This window comes from Crinia signifera, chromosome 7 (assembly GCF_055691185.1).
Source record: "Crinia signifera chromosome 7, ASM5569118v1, whole genome shotgun sequence".
Classification (NCBI taxonomy): Eukaryota; Metazoa; Chordata; class Amphibia; order Anura; family Myobatrachidae; genus Crinia; species Crinia signifera.
Window position 1 is genome coordinate 27024085 of NC_139223.1, and position 20938 is coordinate 27045022.

At 47.4% G+C, this 20938-nt stretch overlaps 1 protein-coding gene across 2 annotated transcripts; it reads left to right on the forward strand.

Annotated features, from left to right (window-relative positions):
• The first annotated feature begins 3413 nt into the window (after positions 1–3413).
• LLGL1 (LLGL scribble cell polarity complex component 1) lies at positions 3414–20747 on the forward strand. Of its 2 annotated transcripts, XM_083152638.1 has the most exons (18): positions 3414–3548; positions 3774–3909; positions 5493–5547; positions 5636–5790; positions 5961–6178; positions 6797–6864; positions 8514–8667; positions 11070–11174; positions 12321–12613; positions 13160–13313; positions 14102–14255; positions 14575–14858; positions 16007–16271; positions 16522–16636; positions 16973–17061; positions 17211–17334; positions 17657–17733; positions 19309–20747. In XM_083152638.1, exons 2-17 carry the CDS (start codon positions 3807–3809, stop codon positions 17730–17732), a joined length of 2412 nt encoding a protein of 803 aa, XP_083008764.1. In that variant the 5' UTR covers positions 3414–3548; positions 3774–3806; the 3' UTR covers position 17733; positions 19309–20747. The 2 variants fall into 2 exon arrangements, with proteins under 2 accessions (XP_083008764.1, XP_083008765.1); XM_083152639.1 differs by lacking the exon at positions 17211–17334.
• Positions 20748–20938: the final 191 nt, after the last annotated feature.

A 20938-nucleotide genomic window follows, 5' to 3' on the forward strand; every position in this document is an offset into this window, starting at 1 on the left:
TTCTCAGAACGAATTCTGTACTCTGATGACTGTGGGAGGGGCGGCTCCGGCTCTCTGTAGTGCCCTGACGGGTTTATCACACACGCCTTTGTTTATGTTATTATACTGGCAGTGATCCGTGCTGCCGCACGCTCTGTACTTGTGATCAGGAACTCCACCAAAGGCTGAGAGCAGATCTGCCCGTAGCAATAACAGTCAGTCCTGGACTGTGCCGTATGGCGGGTGACCAATCTTAATATATAGGTTGGATGCTTGCCCAAAATAAAAGGCTGTTAAGGTGGAGAGTTGCATTTTTTTTTTTTTTTTTTTTTTTTTTTTATGGCTGCTTTGACAATTCAGGGTGCACACTGCTGAGGGCTAATCTCTGACTGACACCTTCCTGCTTGCAGCTCCCCGCCAAGTGTCACCCATGTGACTGTGATCCTAGTGGCTACTTCCTGCGATGCCGCCGCCCTGGGGACAGAAGGAGGCGGGGTTTATTTCCTGCAGATCCCAAGTCTGAAACTCCTGGAGGATGAGACCTTGCTGCAGGATGAAGTGTTGCACAGGTGAGGAGACCTAGGGGTGCTGTTAGACCCCCCCCCCCCCCCCCCTTACATTGTGCCAAACGCCAGGGTGGCGTCACAGGGACTCCGTGAGCTTCGCTGCTTACAGAGTCAACTAGAATCAACTCCTGTACACCTTAGTTTCTGGCTTGTGTTGCTCAGAAAAATAGGGTATATTGGCTGCTGTATATACAGTGGGGATCAAAAGTTTGGGCACCCCAGGCAAAAATTCATTTTAATGTGCAAAAAGAAGCCAAGGAAAGATGGAAAAATCTCCAAAGGCATCAAATTACAGATTAGACATTCTTATAACATGTCAACAAAAAGTTTGATTTTATTTCCATTTACACTTTCAAAATAACAGAAAACAAAAAATGGGCATCTGAAAAAGTTGGGCGCCCTGTAGAGTTTATAGCATGCCCCGCCCCCTTTGGACAGCGGAGACCTGGCAGTGCCAGGATTGTTCTCAATAATCGTCTGGCAAGACCAGGGCTGGGGCAACACGGCCCTCCAGATTTTAATGAACTACACATCCCAGGATGCTTTTCATTAGTTTCAGCATGGCCACATAGCAAAACTAATGCAAAGCATCGTGGGATGTGTAGTTCATTAACATCTGGAGGGCCGGTGTTGCCCAGCCCTGGGCAAGACCAATCTCAAAGCTTTTAAAAGCCCAGACTCAGCTGACCTTGCCCCAACAATCAGCACCATGGGTTCCTCTAAGCCATGGGTCCTCAAACTGCGGCCCTCCAGATGTTGTGAAACTACAAATCCCAGCATGCCTTGCCACAGTTTTGCTATAAGGGAGTGTTAAAACTGTGGCAAGGCATGCTGGGATTTGTAGTTTCACAACATCTGGAGGGCCGCAGTTTAAGGACCCATGCTCTAAGCAGTTGTGTAGAACATGGAAACTGAGAATAGGTGACGATCACAAAGCAGGAGAAGGCTATAAGAAGATAGCAAAGCGTTATCAGATGCCCATATCCTCTGTTCAGAATGTAATTAAGAAATGGCCGTCATCAGGAACAGTGGAAGTGAAAGCAAGATCTGGAAGACCAAGAAAAATATCAGACAGAACAGCTCGCAGGATTGTGTGAAAAGCAAGTCAAAATCCACGTTTGACTGCACGATCCCTCCAGGAAGATCTGGCAGACACTAGAGTTGTGGTACACTATTCCACTATAAAGAGATACTTGTACAAATATGGTCTTCATGTAAGAGTCATCAGAAGAAAACCTCTTCTACGTCCTCACCACAAAAATCAGCGTTTGAAGTTTTGCAAATAACATTATAGACAAGCCTGATGCATTTTGGATTCAAGTTCTGTGGACCGATGCGGTTAAAATAGAACTTTTTGGGCAGAATGAGCAAAGGTACGTTTAAAGAAGGAAGGGCACAGAATTTAATGAAAAGAACCTCTGTCCAACTGTTAAGCATGGGGGTGGCTCAATTGTGCTTTGGGGTTGTATTGCAGTCAGTGGCTCAGGGAACATTTCACGAGTAGAAGGAAAAATGGATTCAATAAGATTCCAGCAAATTTTGGACGCTAACTTGATGCCATCTGTGAAAAAGCTGAAGTTAAAGAGAGGCTGGCTTCTACAAATGGATAATGATCCTAAACACACCCTCAAAATCCAAGATGGATTACATCAAGAGGCGTAAACTGAAGGTTTTGCCATGGCCTTCACAATCTCCTGACCTCCACATAATTGAAACTCTATGGATAGACCTTAAAAGAGCAGAGCGTCACAGACAGACCAGGAATCTCAAAGAACGGGAAGACTTTTGTAAGGAAGAATGGGCGAAGATACCTCAAACAAGAATTGAAAGACTCTTGGCTGGCTACAAAAAGTGTTTACAAGCTGTGATACTTGCTAAAGGGGGCAGTACAAGGTATTAACTCGGCAGGGTGCCCAAACTTTTGCAGACACCATTTTTTGTTTTCTGTCATTTTGAAAGTGTAAATGGAGATAAAATCAAATATTTTTTTTTTTTTTTTTGACATGTTAAAATAATGTCTAATCTGTAATTTGATGCCCTTTTGGAGGTGTTTTTTCCATCTTTCCTTGGCTTCTTTTTGCACATTAAAAATGAATTTTGGCCTGGGGTGCCCAAACTTTCGATCCCCACTGTATACTTGGGTACTCGTTTCCTAGCACGGCGCCCATCGGGTGCCATCGCATACCTTAAGTTAAGGTATGCGATGGGACCCGACCGCCGCGATTTCGGGCTATTTTTGGCCTTTCCCGACAATTAGAAAATCGGGTCCATCGCATGCCATTATAATGGCATGCAATGCGACTGATGCGATTTAACATTGAATGCATTGTACTCAATGTTAAATGGCCCACCATACCCGATTTTTGATTGTATACCCACCTTGATGGGTAATTTTTATGCGAAATGCCCCCCCCCATTGTTAACGCCAACCCACGATGAACGCCAACCCGAAGCGTGGCGAGCGGACGCGTAATACCTGTGAAGTCAAAGGTCGGAGGAGGCATACTGCCGCCCCTCGAGGGCTCGCTGCGCTCGCCACGCTTCGGGTTGGCATTCATCGTGGGGGGGCATTTGACGCATCAGGGTGGGTATACAATGAAAATTGGCCTCTGGGGGGGGCATTTAACATTGGGCACAATGTAAAATCGGGTCTAAGGGACCATTTTACATTGGTTCCGATGTAAAAATCACGTCGATCGCGTTGCATGCGATACGATTTTTTTCGGACCCGATGGATACAATCAAAATCGCTGGCGCCGTGCTAGGAAACCAGTACCTATACTTGTAACCATGTTTTTTTATTTCTGCACCTTCTGAGCTATGGACTTTTTGTTTGGTAGCCTCCCAGATGAATACAGATGTGGGAAGGCCCTGGGCCCGGTGGAGTCTCTGCAGCAGCATCCACAGCAGCCGGGAAAGATCCTGATTGGTTACAGCCGGGGGCTGGTTGTTTTATGGGACCGGCTTTCCAGGACGGTGGAGCATCTCTTCTTGGGGAACCAGGTGACGTGAAGATTTGGGGCGGTTGTGGGTTTGACTCTAGGCAAATGACACCACAATGGGCTCTTTTCAGAATCCTATTTTTACCCTGTTGCAGAAACTGTGACGTCCAAATGCAATTTGCAGGCTATTCTATTGTCACTATCCCCGTCTCCCCTTCCATGTTATGCACTTATGTAGAACGTATGTATTTGCTTCCCATGTATTGATGCCCGTATGTTTCTGCAGCAATTAGAGAGTCTGTACTGGGAGAGCAGCGGCATGTCAGTGATCAGCTCTCACAGCGATGGCGGATACATGGTGTGGGCGATGAACAGTAACACCGCCTCCACCTCACAGCCTGTGACCTCTACAATACCGTACGGTGAGTACAGTTATAGTGCCGCGGGATTGCTGTGCGTCTTCCCTTCCTTACGATATCGGCCTGGATCCGAAGCATTGGTGTGTTAAACACACGCTCTGGGGCTGGGGCAGCCAACCCTAGTCCTCGAGAGCTACCAACAGTGCATGTTTTGCAGGTCTCACAGAATCACAAGTGAGCTAATTAGCTCCATCTGTGGATCTTTTAAAATGTGTCAGTGATTAATGAGTGCAGCTGTGCAGCAGCTAGGTTGTCTGGAAAATGTGAACTGTTGGTAGCTCTCGAGGGCTAGGGTTGGCTACCACTGGTCAAGGGAATCTGCCCAGCAGTAGTCCTTCAGTACTGGCTATGATCCGCAGATAGCTGGCCGGCCCCCACACAGAATGTGTTCATTGGCAGCATGTAGTTACCATACCAAACTAATATCCATGCCAAGCTGTCCTTGGTCAGAATGAATGTGGGCAACACGCAGGCATACCTCCCAACAGTCCCTATTTTAGCGGGACAGTCCCGTTTTATTAGGGCCTGTCCCACCCGCGGGCGGCAGTGTCCCGCGGTGAGGGGGGGCTGTTGGGAGTCCCCCCTGTCGGCTGCTAAGCAGCGGGGAATAAACACTGTGCGCATGCGCACAGCGTCTATTCCCGCAGCCAGGAATAGCAAAATGAGTGGCAAAATGAGGGCGTGGCCTCGCGGGGGGACCCGCAAGTATTGGCCATGCTCCCTAAATTAGGCCACACCCCCGAAATTTCCAACACGCCTTCCGCGCGCATCAGTAGTGTCCCGGGTCCTGCGATCTGAAAGTTGGGCGGTATGCGCAGGGACTGTGCATGTCTCAGGGCATACAAAACAAAGTCCCTAAAAGCAGCCACTTGCGAGCCTCTGTGTTTTCATGAGAATAGGATTGCCCCCCCCCCCCCCCCAAAAAAAAAGTGCAACCAACTTTGTGCAATATTATACACCCCCCTAGTCTGACCCTGCAATGTTACGGCCACACATGACACAGGAAACGCAATAACTGCTGTCCTTTCTGTGAACTCTTTCTGGAATTCTGTCAGGGGTTCAGTCTCTTATCAGAGAGACAATTTATCCACCATAATCTGGTGCCTGGGGCCTAGTATTGGACGGCAATCTTATGTGTGCTGACATCTGGGGATACCCGACAGCCGGAATATCAGTGATACACCTCCCCTTGCTGCCCCCACGTGTAGGAGACTTCTTGTAGGTTCTCACGTGGACTTGATGTTCCTCTGTGTATAACCCGACGGAAGGATGATCTCATCGGTGTTACTGTTGTGCGGGGGAGTTGGTGCCTTATAGACAGCAGCCACTGACTTTATAGTGACTGGTTCATGATGGACATGCCTTGAGCTGATGCGTTTTGCTTAGCTATAGCGCATTCAAAAGTCTAATTCGGAGATATATAGTATATACTGTAGCAATAGTGATATAGGTCTGTATTCTGACCTATATCACTACCGAAAATATTTTTATTTTGCCTGGTGAAAATTTGAGGCGGGATTGAATACGGGCCGTAGAGATCTGCACAGATTGTGTAATCTATGAATTCACTTTTCTATTTCTTCCAGGCCCTTTTCCCTGCAAAGCCATCAACAAGATTCAGTGGCAGTCCAGCAGCTCTGGGTTTGTGTAATGCGCTTCTGATTTGGATGGTATTTCTCTTGCACAGCCCCCACTCCCTATGCTGAATCCCACCTTTCTATCCCTACAGGAATCACTACATCATTTTCAGCGGCGGCATGCCCCGGGCCAGCTACGGAGACCGGCACTGCGTCACAATCATGCAAGGGAAGACGCTGGTTACCTTAGACTTCACCTCTCGGCTCATAGACTTCTTCACAGTGTGTCCCCTTCAGAGCGAGGACGGTAAGATCCCGCCCCTCTGATGGCGCTCTCTGTAGACACTTAGGTTGTGCCGGTTTACTACTTACCAGAGACAGACAGCACACGCAGCTGAATATACACCGCACTAGCTGGCGTTGACTGCACAACCAGTCAGCTCCGGTCATTTCCATGTTGTGTCCTTGTACATCCAGGTTTGGACAATCCCACTGCTCTGGTGGTCCTGGTGGAAGAAGAGTTGGTTGTCATTGACTTGCAGACCCCCGGCTGGCCCACTATACCATCGCCCTACCTTGCCCCGCTCCACTCCTCCGCAATCACCTGCGCCTATCACATCTCCAATGTCACGCTCAAGCTGTGGGAGCGGATCATTCTCGCTGGCGAGCAGCAGAATCCACAGGTCTCCTCCGCGGTAAGAGATCAGCTGCAGAACACTGTGGCGGGCTGAGTTTAGCTTGGGGTACTCCTATTCTCTATTGTTTGACCCTCTTCTATATTTTATAGCACAATAACGTGATCTGTTCATACCCTGAGAGTCGTGTGCGTTTCTCCTCTAGAAACTTTGGGCCTGATCTAAAAAAAAATGTAAATAATCGCAGCCTTGGTAACAGCCTGACTCAGACTTGTGAGCAAGGCTGCGATTATTTAAAAAATATATATATATTTTGCAGGTGGTACAAAACCATGCTGCGGTGCAGGTGGGGCAGATGTTAGATTTGGGGGAGTTAGTTTGTTTCTGTGGAGGGTAAATACTGGCTGCTTTATTATTACACTGCAAAATAGATATCAGTGTGAACACACCTCTCCAAAATCTCTCTCTGCACATGTTACATCTGCCCCACCTGCAGTGCACATGGTTTTGTACATCCGCAAAAAAAATCCATAAAAAAATTATCGCAGCCTTACTAACTGTCTGAATCAAGCCCTTTTGTCATTGGTAACTGATATTTGTGTAGTTGCCGGCTGTCTTATTACTGTGGTTGTGAATATTTGCCTCTATTATTACACTAACCTCTTTCTGCCCCCCCAGAGCTGGCCAGTAGATGGTGGAAGGAGCTTGGCTGAAGAACCATCGCAGAGGGGCCTCCTGCTTACTGGGTGAGTGACTGGATATGGACTAGATTGGGTTCCCTGCGGTAGCAGAATTGTGGCTGGTGCCCGGGGCTGAATATTATTTCTACCTATTGTAGTCTCTGAGCAGCAGTCAGTAGTGGTGGTTGTGTACAAGGGTCACAATCGCCTCCTGAACCCCCCACCACCATACGCTATAGACCAGGCATGTCCAACGTTGGCCCTCCAGATGTTGTGAAACTACACATCCCAGCATGCTTTGCCACAGTTTTGCTATTAGAAAATGCTAAAACTATTGCAAAGCATGCTGGGATGTGCAGTTTCAAAACATCTGGAGGGCCAACGTTGGACATGCCTGCTATAGACCTATAGTCAGGCTGTGTATAATCTGCTTCTGGCTGTATGCCGGTAAGGTGAGAGATACCAGGTCCCAGTTTCCCTGACACAACGTTACTCCTAATCTGCTATTATTGTACCTCCTGGTACTATGTCACTGTATAGCACCTCATTAATGCTGTGTACACACGGTGCGATTTGGACTCTATAGTCCTAATAAATAGCTAGTTGGTGCAAAGCGCACAGTGTTTGCCCACACCCAATCGCGATGCATGGCCTGCGCAGCACAGTCTATTTCTCCTATGACATGTCTGGTCAACCCGCCAGATACTGTAAATGTTTACCCCCCGTTCCCAGTGGACTGTAGAGTAGTGTAGACCCACAGATGTAGTCATCTACATACTCCAAAAGTTCCCTGGCAAGTACTATGCATATTGGAAGTATGAAAGTTAGAGAGCGGCATCCTTAGTGCAGTGAGCAGTAGAAGCGCTGACACTGGCGGCTGTATTACACCCATAGGATGTTCTGTAAGGAGCATTGCATGTCTGCATCTGGAATTGCTGGTCAGGTCACATGACTCCAGATCCTGGGTAGGAAGCTGTGCTGTGTTTATCTAGAGGAGGAAGACTGATTTGTGTGTGGGCTCAGCGTCTCCCTTGTATTCCATTTGGCGGCTGAGCCAGTACAAACAGAACAATGAAGGATGAGAATATTGGAAAAGAAGATTTTGGGATTCTAGCAAACCCCAGGAGAGGGGTGTGTAGAGCTGGGAGCGCCCCGTGGTGTCAGCACGGCTCCAGATGTGTGGGGGAGAGGAGAACAGGCATTAGGGCTGCAGACACTCCCTCGTATGGGAGAGTATTGTGTATGTGAAACTCTAAGCCGAACTGCTATGTCTTATACCCCGATCCCTATTGTCGCTGATCCCTATTGCCGCTCTGCACCCTAACGGTGGGTATGGTGCATTATCCCTAGTTGCCCCGGCTTCTCCTGTTTCCGTATGCCAATCTGGGGTGTGTGGTGATCCAGCTGCTGTGGAACTATACATCCCAGCAAGGCCTGTTTCCTGGACTAGACTTGACTGGGTGCTTTCAGTGCCTCATTAAAGGCACTTCTCTCGTTTTTCTGGACCAATGTCTTAAATAGTGTGTGTTTGTTTGGCTCAGCCAGGTTTTTCCGACAGGCCATGTTTTCAGGAAGCAGGCAAGATTGTTACTGACCCAGCAAAACAGTAACTCACCTGTGCAGGATTAAAGAAATACATAATACATGGCCTGCACGGTGGTATTTGGAGGCTTGAGTTGGGAATCTCTGATCTTTGATGCATTTTTCTCCTCCAGGCACGAAGATGGCACAGTCCGGTTCTGGGATGCCTCAGGGGTGGCCCTGCGACCTCTCTACAAACTGGGGACAGCCGCCATTTTCCAAACAGACTGTGACCACAATGATAGCTCCAACCAGAGTGGCGATGAGGATTGGCCGCCTTTCCGCAAGGTAGGGCGCGTTAGTCTGCGGTATGATAGGCCTGGGGGTTCCTTAGTGCTGTAACCTCCGTAGCATTTAGGATCTCCACTTCTGAAAAAAGTGTGTTGCCTCTGGAATGACAAGCTGACCTTTGGAGGAGATGCCTAAACTCTTACGTGCACTGGTTCTGTGGCTCGCTGGAGGGGAAGGGGCTGGTGGCCAGAAAGCTACTCAGCACTTGGATGTGTTTCGCACAGTCTTGGCGCGTAATTGAAAGATTGGCCGGTGCATGTTCGCAGCATCTGGTGATTCTGTCAGACACCCTGCTCCACCCTACAGCTTGTTCCTCCCGCAGGGACTGTGTTGCTGCTTAGATCAGATGTTCTGGCCTGTTCCGCTCCTTGGCCCTGCGTTGCTGCTCCCAGAGGCACCGTTAACATTTTTGCATTTGCTACGTGATTTGGTCACCTCCTATAACTCTCATTGTATATTATATGGAACAAGGACAAGTTTGTTCTCAGAGAGCACATAAACCATATATTATACAGGAATGTGAGATGTGCAGGTCACTGCTCATAGACTTGGCAGGAGAATGGTTTATTGCGTGGGGATACAGCCGGCGTCACAGCCTACATATGCTAGTGTGGGGATACAGCTTGTATCCTCCAGCACACACACACACACTATATGGACACAAGTATTCGGGCGCCTGACCACACCAACAGGGACTGTAGTAACACTTGTATTCAAATACGTATCATCTATATATGTCTAATCAGGCATGTCCAACCTGCTGCCCTCCAGCTGTTGTGAAACTACACATCCCATCATGCCTTGCCACAGTTTTGATATTAGGGAATGCTAAAACTATGGCAAGGCATGCTGGGATGTGTAGTTTCACAACAGCCGGAGGGCCGCAGGTTGGACATGCCTTGTCTAGTGTCTCCGAAACACTGCCATCTGCTGGCATCGAGTGAAACTACATCTTTCTCTCACACATGCACAAACACAGAGGCAATTACAAGGTAGCAGACTAGCTTTCAAAGCCTTTGCTTCGAGCAGGCTTTACTAGTACATTGATATGCAGTTGGTCCCACTTTTGCAGCTATTACAGCTTTCCACGAGATTTGGGGTGTTGCTGTGGGAATTTTGTGCCCATTTATTCTGTAGAGCATTTATGAGAGGCTGATGTTGGACGGGAAGGGCCGGCTCATGGTTCTGGTCCATCCCAAAAGTACTGATGAGGTTGAGGTCAGGACTGTGTACAAGACAGTCTCATTCTTCCACACCGAATGCATCAAGCCATGTATTTTATAGTCCTAGCTTTGTGCGCTGGGGCACAGTCATCGTGGCCTAGGAGAGGGCTTTACCCAATTTGTGACCACAAAGTTGGGAACCATTGTACAAATTTAAGTATATTTACTAATTGGTGGTCAACCTGCTCAGGTGTCTGCATTGATGCCCCCCCCAAAAAAGGAGAAGCTTGTCTACCCTGTAATCCATACCAACAGAGATCATTATTCTTGCAGCATCTCTAGCAGCAACAGTGACCTCTGCTGGCTGGAGAATGTAGTGCATGACAGAGCTGCAGAAACAAAATGTAACCATCATTAAGGGACTTTATTCGTTATTACCTGCAATGTAATTGAGTTTTATAGATGTGTTTAAATATAGATGTCACCACAGAGCTTTAGCATGCCAGGATGTGTGCATGTGGATGTTCTCACTTAGTATTTATCTAAGGTTTTATCTATGTAGCACTTGCACATCCTGCAGGGGCTTCTTAACCCTTTCAGTGCCAACGTCTGAGAGATGTGCAAAATATCCACTAAAAATCCCAGCGTTGCTCACATATGTTATATAAATTCAAATAAAAATGTTTTGAAGGATTATATTTCCTGTATAAGGTAACATTACTGGTCCATTTTGATGAATACAAATGTTTGTTTGGCCATTTTCGCACCTATTTTGTCAAATTCACTTGACACTCATAGGGTTAAGGTCCCCATACACAGGTCCGACTTGTCTGAGGAGCAAGTTGGACCGGTTTTCCCTTATACACCCCCCTGCAGCTCTCCGGGAGGGCTCTATCCGATTTATGGAATGCAAAAATACTCCTGAGGAGCTGCCGGAGGAGTTCAAAGGGAATCTGATGCGACACATCGCAGGTGCTAAAAAGCACCAGACTGATCATATGTACTGTACATGCGATCTACAAGATCCTATCCGTTCAAGGGATGGCGGATCGGATCAGATATGATGTTAAACCCCCTCAGATATATCGTTCCGATCCTTCGGAATCGGTAGAAATACGACCATATCGGACCTGTGTATGAGCCTTTAGTGTGGTTACAAAGCAATGGCGGCAGCCGCTCTGAGTGTACATACAAAGCATTAATACTGTACATGGCATTGTGTATTGTGCCCTATAGGTGGGATGTTTTGACCCATATAGCGATGACCCCCGACTAGGCATTCAGAAGATCGCACTCTGCAAGTACAGCGGCAAACTGGTGGTGGCAGGAACTGCAGGACAGGTACGGGCAGTCTGTGATAATGGATGACTAACCCGAGGCAGTATGTCTAGTCCTCTTTATCTATACTGTGTTTTTTTCTATCAGCCAATGGGGGACACTGGGACTGTTGGGGTATGCTGGACAGGAGGATCCGGGCACCACGGAGTGCATCAGAAGCTACTTCTATACCCCGCCTGTTCCCTTGCATATCAGGGCACAGTTTTCAAGGAGAGGGCTTTTAAGCGGCTATCTGAGAGTGCAGCTACACCATCAGCGGGGGAGCAGGCGCCGGTGGCTTGGCAGCAGCACTCAGATTCTCCCTGGTGGTCTCGCGGCGGCTCAGAAAAGACTACAGCAGTGGAGGGGTTTTAGGCAGCATCCTGGGATTCCAGGAGGGAATACGGCCTCCCTTGTAACTCCATCCCCACCCCCCTTGGCTGAATCCTGTCCTGGGTTCCCCGCCAAGGCATGGCGGCCATTTTAGGGGGTTCGGAGCCTGGCTGTCCAGTGGAGAGGGAGTGCAAGCTGTCTGCTCCCTTATACCTCAATGTCCCGGTGTCTGGTTTACCTGTCACTCCCTCTCACTCCTTTTGTGTTGGTGTAGGGCCAGTAAGTGCCTTTACTGTGGGGTGTTTTTTTATTATTTTTTTTAAATAAATAAGGTAGTCTCCATATAAGTGAATTTAAAAATGTGGATCTGTCTCTTGCCGTGGATGTATAGATTATGTTGAGACCAGCAATAAGGACTTATTTGGGTCACCCCATTCTCGCTGCACTGTAATGGTAACCTGGTCTGTCCTGCTTCTTCTCGGCAGTGAGAGCCATTGGTGGTGCGGATGCTCCCACAGTGCTGACATGAGGCGGACAGGCAGGTGGTAGCAACAGCTGGCAGCATTAGGACACAGGAGCTTATTATACACATTATATAAGGTCCCGCAGCCAAAGAATTATCCCTGTGGCCGGTCAGCCTGGACCGGATCACCAGAGGAGTGGGGACCCCCTCAATAAAGGGGTCGCACCCTCCCCCCAGGGAACACCCCGGAGGTGCGTGTTTGGCGGGGGGCACAATTATTATGATCTCTATAGAGCCACAGCTTTAATTTTTATAAGCCACAAATAAATTGCCCTGACTGTGCGCTAGTGAATGTTGCTATGTCTGCCTTTTAGGTCCTCATAATGGATCTCACTGATGAGAAATCAGATCACGTGATCTCCGTGGCTACCGTTGACCTCCTACAGGACAGAGAAGGTTTCACGTGGAAAGGGCACGACCGGCTGACCCCCAGAAATGGTTCCTTCTTTTTCCCACCCGGCTTCCAGACCACCATGCTGGTACAGTGTATGCCACCGGCAGCCGTCACCGCGGTCGCCTTGCACTCTGAGTGGAATCTAGTGGCCTTTGGTACCAGCCACGGCTTTGGGCTCTTTGACTATAACCGGAGAAGCTCGGTGCTTGCCAGGTAAGCATTGATTGCACTCGCCCTGTGGTCTCATGACCTGCTACATCCCATAATGTTATGACCTCCTAATAAAGAAGTAAAACAAACAAACTTGACAGTGTGTATTACATACAGTATCTAGTGGTTTATCGCCATCTAAAACCGCTTCCGTTGTAAGTTCTCTCTTCCTCTATTACTGTTGCCATAGCGTTCCGGCCTCTCTTTTTCCCATGAAAGTGGCTTGTTGAGAGAAGATTCCTCTGTATCTCCCGTATTCTCACGGCCGTTTCAATCTCTGCCAGCAGCTACTTTAATCAATAACTTAGCTTGTTGTCTCTCGCTGAGGCTGTTTGTCTGGGAAAGAAGCTAAACGTTGTATCCTGATACATTAAGTGGTTTATGGTGAAGGCTCTTTAAATTAGTAAGTGGTTTGTTGGTAGTATTATGTGTCGGGCCGCAGATGCTTGTTATGGCTGGGCAGGTCCCTGCAGACTCCTGGCTGCATTGTAGTGTTGAGCTGTGTTTCAAGAGAAGCTGCTGGGTCTGACACTGGTTCTCTCATTTCAGGTGCACCCTTCACCCCAATGACTCTCTCGCCATGGAAGGTCCCCTCTCACGGGTCAAGTCCCTGAAGAAATCCCTCCGGCAGTCCTTTAGACGGATGAGGAAGAGCAGAGTGTCCGGGAAGAAGAGGCCGATCCCCAGTAACCCGAATAGTAGGGTAGGTGGTTGTATTACACTGGGATATGTGGTAAGGTTGTGCAGTGAGAGCGAAATTGTGTACAAATACATCATCTTTGCTAAATCGTTCTGAACAGTTGTGGTCAACTTTTTTTTTTTTTTTTGCTTGATCGAAAAATATTGGCTTCTGTTAACAAGCGCATCAGAAAGGTCACGGACTCATGCAGGTGCAACCTGGCGGCACTGAACTGGGGTCGCATACAAATGCATGTGAAAAGAATGCATCGATCCTGCGAAAGTCCCTGGTGGCTTAAGGGGTTTGGATGTCCATATACTGCTGCGAGACATCACAGTAGTGTATGGCTACCTTAAGAAAAGCATACCATACTTACCCTGCACAGAAACAAAATATCTTCTCCAACTCTAAAGTCCCATACACACACACACACACACACACACACACAGCGATTTTAGGGCTATTACTAAGTGATCTGACCAGATTGCTTAGAAATAAAGCACACATCTCTCCCCCAACTGGGGCCCTCAGCTGTTGTGAAACTACAAGTCCCATCATGCCTTGCTACAGTTTTGCTATTAGGGAATGCTAAAACTATAGCAAGGCATGCTGGGATATATAGTTTCACAACAGCTGCAGTTTGGCCATGCCTGGTCTAGATGGTGTCACACCACAAGCGGATTTGCTGCGTTTGTTTATTGTCCCTTCTTACCGGCTATATAAGTGGCTGCTTCCGCGTTATGTTTGCACTATTGTTACTGTGTCCCATTTGTAGTGGCCCCTGACTCCTCTGTTTGTTTGTGTATTACCAGCTCCAGGAGGCGAATGCCCACCTCGCCGAGCAGTCCAGCCCCCACGACCTGGATATAGCGCCAGTGCAGCGAAGGATTGAGCCGCGGTCTGCCGACGACTCGCTTTCTGGTGTTGTTCGCTGCTTGTACTTCGCAGACACATTCCTCCGGGACGGTAGGAAACCACCTATGTCCTCAGTGTTTTGGCATCTCCGTGTTTCGTTAGCTTGTGGTTCAGTGTCTTAGGGAGCATGTAATCTCTTTGCGGGGGGGTGAAGGCTCTATAATGCTCTCCCCTATATCCATATGTCTGTGGATTACTGCCCATTGTGTTCTTGCCCAGGCCTAGTTAAGCGATAACAAATGTAAATAGGAACTTGACCTTTTGGTTGCAGCCAGATGGAAATCTCAGTGTTTGCAATGATAAAAGCCAAATCTTAGTAATTTATTTGTAATCACTGTCCGCGTATTCTCCCGATTCCCCCTGCTTGCAGCTGTCCACCATGGCCCCACAATGTGGGCAGGCACAAACTCTGGCTCTGTGTTTGCATACGCTCTGGAAGTCCCATCAAGGGAGAAGTTCTTGGACCGCTCGGCGGAGGCTATTCTCGGGAAGGAGATCCAGCTCATGCACAGAGCACCGGTGGTTTCCATAGCCGTCCTTGATGGGCGAGGGAACCCTCTCCCAGAACCCTTTGAGGTGTCACGTGACCTGGCGAAAGCTCCTGACATGCAGGGCACACACTCTGTGCTCATTGCGTCCGAGGAGCAGTTCAAGGTGAGTTCTGATGTTGTCCATTCTCTTCCCTTCATTGCAGCCAGAAAGCTCCAGAATAAACATGAGCCAGTTTGTATTAGGCCATATAGACATCATTTGTGTATATCAGCCTTATGTTGGACACAATGCAAGTTATTAATACCCCTTTCACTTTGCACTTACAACATGGGATACTGCTGGGTTGTTGCCAGGTCGAGATGCAGTTTGAAGGCACCAAACTCAATAACCGGGGTTATAAGAAGGGTTAAACCCGTGTCAATGGCTGATCCGGGTAGGTCCTGGGTACAAAATCCTGGGTCGGTCACAAGTTTGTGTTAAAGTGGTATTGAAAATCCTCATCTTCAGCATTTTGAGACTCCACCAATACTGCAGCCCTGTACGTTCAGCAATATGCCAACAGAGGTCTCGTTTACATCTTTAAAAAAAAAACGGTTTGCAAAGATTGAAAGATCTGAGTCTGGGAAGCATCAAGTTAGATGGAGCAGGGAGTTCCAAAAGGCGGGAGTAGTGTAGATGTGTAAATGATATGCTTACAAGCTGTCAGTGTCTCCGTATGAAAAGGAAAGTGGACAGGGCCAGAATGAGCGATCCAAGAGGGAGGAAAGCATTGTACAGTAAAGACTGATTGTTAAAGAGGAGGTTGGTCATGGAAGGGAAGCTGCCGGTACAGGGGAGCAGTGTAAGTGGTGAGGTCAGGGTCGGGTGATTGAACATTGCTCCCACCCACGTGCTGTGGGGAAGATAACTCTGAGGACTTCTGTGTCCATGACTGGCGGGAAGGTGGCAGTTAGTGTAGATGTTTCTTCGGTAAGTCAGAGGCATAGGTGGTAAGTTGTTGGTCTGGGAGGCCATTACTGTTTTAAAGTAGCTCTGTTTTGACCAGGTATATGGGATGAACTTGAAGTCAATAAGTCTGTCAGACTCTGTATAACTGGAGTTACCAGGGTTATGCCTGCTGGAGGGGAAGTGCAGGGCTGCAGAAGGTGACAGGGAGGCAAGGGGACGTAGTCCTGGGATTGAATGTCACTGTCGATGCAGATGTGGATTCCAGAATGCCAGTGGTGTACCTATAATGGGTACAGTTTGGCTTTGATTTGGTTGTTCCTTGGTCACTGAGATTCACCAAGTTGTTTCTGCTTCCTCCTCAGATATTCACCTTGCCCAAAGTCAGTGCAAAAACCAAGTTTAAGCTGACGGCTCACGAGGGCTGCAGGGTGCGTAAGGTGGCGCTATCCACCTTCACAAGTGCCACTTCTGACGATTACTCCGAGAACTGCCTGACGTGTCTGACCAACCTGGGAGACATCCATGTGTTCAGTATTCCCGGGCTGCGGCCCCAAGTGCGATACGACTGCATCCGCAAGGAGGACATCAGCGGCATTGCGTCATGTGTCTTCACAAAGTATGGCCAAGGTGAGACCAATCTGTGCTCCATGTCCTGTGTGGTCTGTGGCTATCCGGAGTGCTTGGATTCCTGAAGCTATTTCGCACCCCTGCCTATTGGCTCACAGCCTTATCCAAATGAGAGATGATTGGTTGTCCTGGTGGGCTGCTGGTTGTGCTGTGTAGTGCGCTGTTAATATTTCTGCAGATTACCGTAGAAAGACTTGGCGGATCCACTTTCCCTATATTCAGTCTGTAGTGACGATTTCTCCTTTTGCAGGATTCTACCTAATCTCACCCTCGGAATTTGAAAGATTTTCGCTCAGTGCCAAAAACATCACTGAGCCGCTATGTCTGGTGGAATTCGAGAGGCCTCACGATCACGTGTACCATAGGTGAGGTGTGCCACCGTCTGGTTAGGACTTGTGCGCTTAGCATTCACATTGTGAACTCCCAATGGTTTTTAAATTGGTTTGGTACATTCTGACGACAGTCACAGTGACTGTCGACATGAGAGTACCGGTGCCAGGATGCCGATGGGTATGATCCTACTTACAGCAAGTATGAATATACAGAAACCCTCAGTGGAAATGCTGTAAGAGACTTGCTGACTGCACACTAGATTATATATAGACAAGCTCATCTGTATAATTTACCCCCCACAATCCTACATGAGGTCCGTGGGGGCCAGTACTGTTTGTATCCTTAACCTCCCTGTCTTCTTATTTCAGTAATAAGGACCCCTTGTCTCCAAAAAACAACCAGGCCAATGGGACGCATGTACCTAGGGAATGTGATGTGGACCAGCGCATGTCTGAAGGTGAGTACGGGTCTGTAAGGAGAACTGCGCTGTCCCTTCGTACATGAGACTGCTGGGCATCTGACTCAGGGGCAGGAACTGATCATCCTGTACATTGTGTGACTTCTCCCTGCGGCATCACATGTTACATCTCACCCTCCTCATGTTAGGAAACTCATGCCATCACACGCCCGCGTTTTCCCCCTCCCCGCTGGACTCTCCCATGAACAGCAGGGACACCACACTGGACACGACTGGGGACATCACTGTGGAGGATGTGCGAGATCTGCTGGGGTGAGACCTGTAACTATAGTGACCACAGCATTGTAGTGGCTGTAGAGCCGTGCATTCCTAGCACATCTAACGTCTGTTCTCTCCTGTGTAACAAGTGACTGGTCACCGTGCTGTGCGCAGATCACGCCACAGCCGCCATGTCTGGGAAATAGCTGTGGACTTCTTTTTTTAAATGTTAAATTAACTGAATTCACGATCTTCACCTTTACTGTGTGTGTTGGAGTTTTTGGTGCGATGTGTTTGTTTCCCATTGTCTCTACTGGCTACGATTTAGTGTTGGTGTGCGTTTCGGTGTGTATTATCCTAATTCTAATAACCCTAGGACCAATGAAGAGTCTGAGAAGAATATGAAGAATTCCGCAGATGAGTCCCGACCTCCCGAGCTCCTGATAAAATGAGGTGGGTGGTAAATCTCCTTCCCCCGCTCATTGCTGTGTTTGTTGCTTTATGTTGCCTGGTCTGTGTGTGTGACACCAGTGTTTGGCTGTTGGTGATCTGACAGTGAGATTTTCTCAACTACTCTAGACAGGTCATGGTTTCAGGATTTCCTGATTCACAAAGCTGATTGAATCTACCAGGTGCAGGTAGAGCCACGCTCATTCGTTTTGACAGCGCACCTAGGCGAGGGTTTCGGCATGCCACTTTTGTAGCGCGCTCAGACGTATTTAAGCATACCGTACACATCACCAATGGCTGGATAATGCTCCACTAGTCCAGCGGCGACTTGAAATACAGATGGAGCCATTTGCGGAGGGGACGCTCTTTCATTTGAGACACTCTTGCGTCTCATTCTTGGCACACAGCACTGTGGTTCCATCAGTCCAGTACAATACAAGCTCTGGCAAATGGGCCGAGACTACTGTAATGTACAGTGGTCAGGTGGAGCGTGCAGGTCTCCCAGGCAAATTTTATTTTAAAAAAAATAGCGTACTGCAGTTCCCATAGCCAAGCGAGAAAGTCTAGCGCTCTATATCAGATGGAATTAATTCACCAATATTTCGCCCACAGTTTAATAAAAAGTCATCTGACCACCTGCTGCTGTTTTGTAGGAGTTGCTCAGGCTCCTTGGAGAGAAACAAAAAGAAAGACAATACAGTTTAAACATTGCGCAGAGGTCAAGATGATGTTTACACAATAAAATTACATTTTTAAGACTAAAAATACAATTCATTTTTTTTTAGAAATAAAACAAAATATCAGAATTGGCCTTAATAGTTACCCTTTTTGTCGACAATGTAATGGAAAACTGTACCGATGTTAAGCCCAATATATCCCCTAATGGTAAAGATGAAAGTGCACTTATGCATTATTAGTCAAGCAATGTTAGTTTATGAACACCAGCCACACGGTTAGTGAGAGCAGTGCACTGCAAGTTTTTGTTGTATAACACACGAGAATGCCGGGAAACCGGAAGCGTAAGGTTAACTATTAAGTTCCCATAGCCGATGCAGAGTACAGTAAGAATAACTGATGGCGTGGGATCACTCTTTACATTGACTCAAGAGCAAAGGTCACTATAACCAGGTGTTGTAAGATAGTGGATAAGTGGGCTGCTCTCCATGCTTGGAGACCAGAGTTCGGTTCTTGGAGAGGCGTGTTTTTTTTGTTGTTGTGTTTTTTTTTTTTTTTTTTTGTGTGTTTGTTATTATCAAACAATTACAAAACTTATATTGTAATATAACTATGCACACACACAACCTGTTTCCATAAATAACTTTCCGAGTGTCTCGATCCACCCGATCCACAGCATACTGTAGTACTGAACTCTTTATTGTACTGTCCAGTGCTTTCTCTGTAGTGCCCCCCCCCCAGCCAGACCAACCGAATGCTATATCAGCCCTTCATTTACACTATCCTTAAACCGTGGTGGCATTATCTCTAAATATTACGGCTTGCAGAATATGTAATGGGAACGATAATGTGTGGAAATGGAGAACTGACTTGTAGCCTCTTGTATAATGCCTCTTTCTGCAGGTCACCAGCCCAGCCGGAACCCACCTTCCCTGGATTCACACGCCGTTTCAGGACTGGTTCTGGCCAATGACCTCTTTGGACTTTTACAGAGCTGGCTTCCAGGTACAGCAATTGGGCTGACGATCACCACCAGCTCCCCCTGTCTCTAATATAATGACCCCCCTGACCACACCACAGCTTCGGCCTACTACTCTGCCTCCTACTCCTATGGCCAGACTGGTCTCGGATCAGCACAGCGCAGTTACTGAGTGCAAGGATCACATGACACAACTATGTCTGCCTTTCTGCGCAGTGCATGTTAGCACCAACAGTCTCCACTCCGAGCTGCATGGATCATCTGTACGAAGTGTCACCAGTGCAGTGTAAGGCTTGGAATCTTTAAAGGGTTTTGTTTTTGAATGGAAGAATGTTTTTAATGTTGTGACGGTTTCTCCCTTGTACAAACGTATCGCCAGCACAGGAGCCACCGGCACCAGCTGTTTCAACTAACACTTAATCACGGAACTTTGTTGATCGGTAACCTGGGATGCCCTAATGGATTTACCTGATTTGTCACCGATCCCATTCCGCCTCGGACTGCTCAGTGCGCTGAGAACCTGGTGTCATGTCTGTCTGAATGCGGTTCTTCTTACATTCACTATTTTCTAACTATATATAGGATTGCTGCTCTATATGCCACCGTATTTTTGAAGCCAAGCTTCATACGAATGCTCAGTATCTTTTGCACAAACTACTCCCACTTTTCTCATTCTCTCCCCCCTGCATCCGGCCTTGAAACGGTTACACAGCAATAATGATGTCTTGAAATTAACAGCATGCACAGGAAGCCTGCTCGGAACCAAGGGACACCCCCCCCCCCCCTTTTTTTTTTTTTTAAATAAATTCTGGTTGCGGCATCAATATGAATGTGAATCTAGGCGCTGCCGCAAGAATTAGTGTAGTCGAAGACTGTTAATGTTACACAACTGTGAGTTACTGATCCCTGCAGCACTTCAGGGGTTAATCAACTTTTAGTTTTTTTTTTTCTCGAGCGCTCATTAGATCTATTTTTGTACGCCTTGCCTTCCATTTCTGAGGCTATTTTTGGTACTGCTTTTTTCTGTGAATCTATCACAATTTGTATTAAGGCGCAGGTCAAGAGATGGGCGCAGTTCGAGACTCTGTGGTAGCTGCCGGGAACTGCAAGTCCCAGCACGGCACAGATAGCGGAGCATGCAGGAAGCTGCGGTTCCCACGCCCTGAGCTGGGAGGGGGTTGTTTTGCTAATAGTACATTTGTCTTTGACAAGATGATCTTTGAAGAATGATCCAGTTTACATGGATTTTATTTTTCTGTTTAGGATGTAATCTTATTTCATTTTTTTTTTTTTGTTTAGCGATTTTTGTTTAGATATAAAAAACAGTTTTTATTAAAAAAAGAAAATAAAGAATATGGACGTTCTTGTGTGTTTTTTATTTTCCTGAAAAGTTGTAGCCACCATCCATGCTATTATTTGGGTTTTAAGTACTATCCATTGAAATCAGTTTTTCGCAATCCATCTGGGGCATTTCTTTACCCTGTAGTGTTAAGGTGCCTTGTGGAGTGGACGCCTCTTCCAACTGGAACGGTCTGTATTCAAGTACCTCCCCTC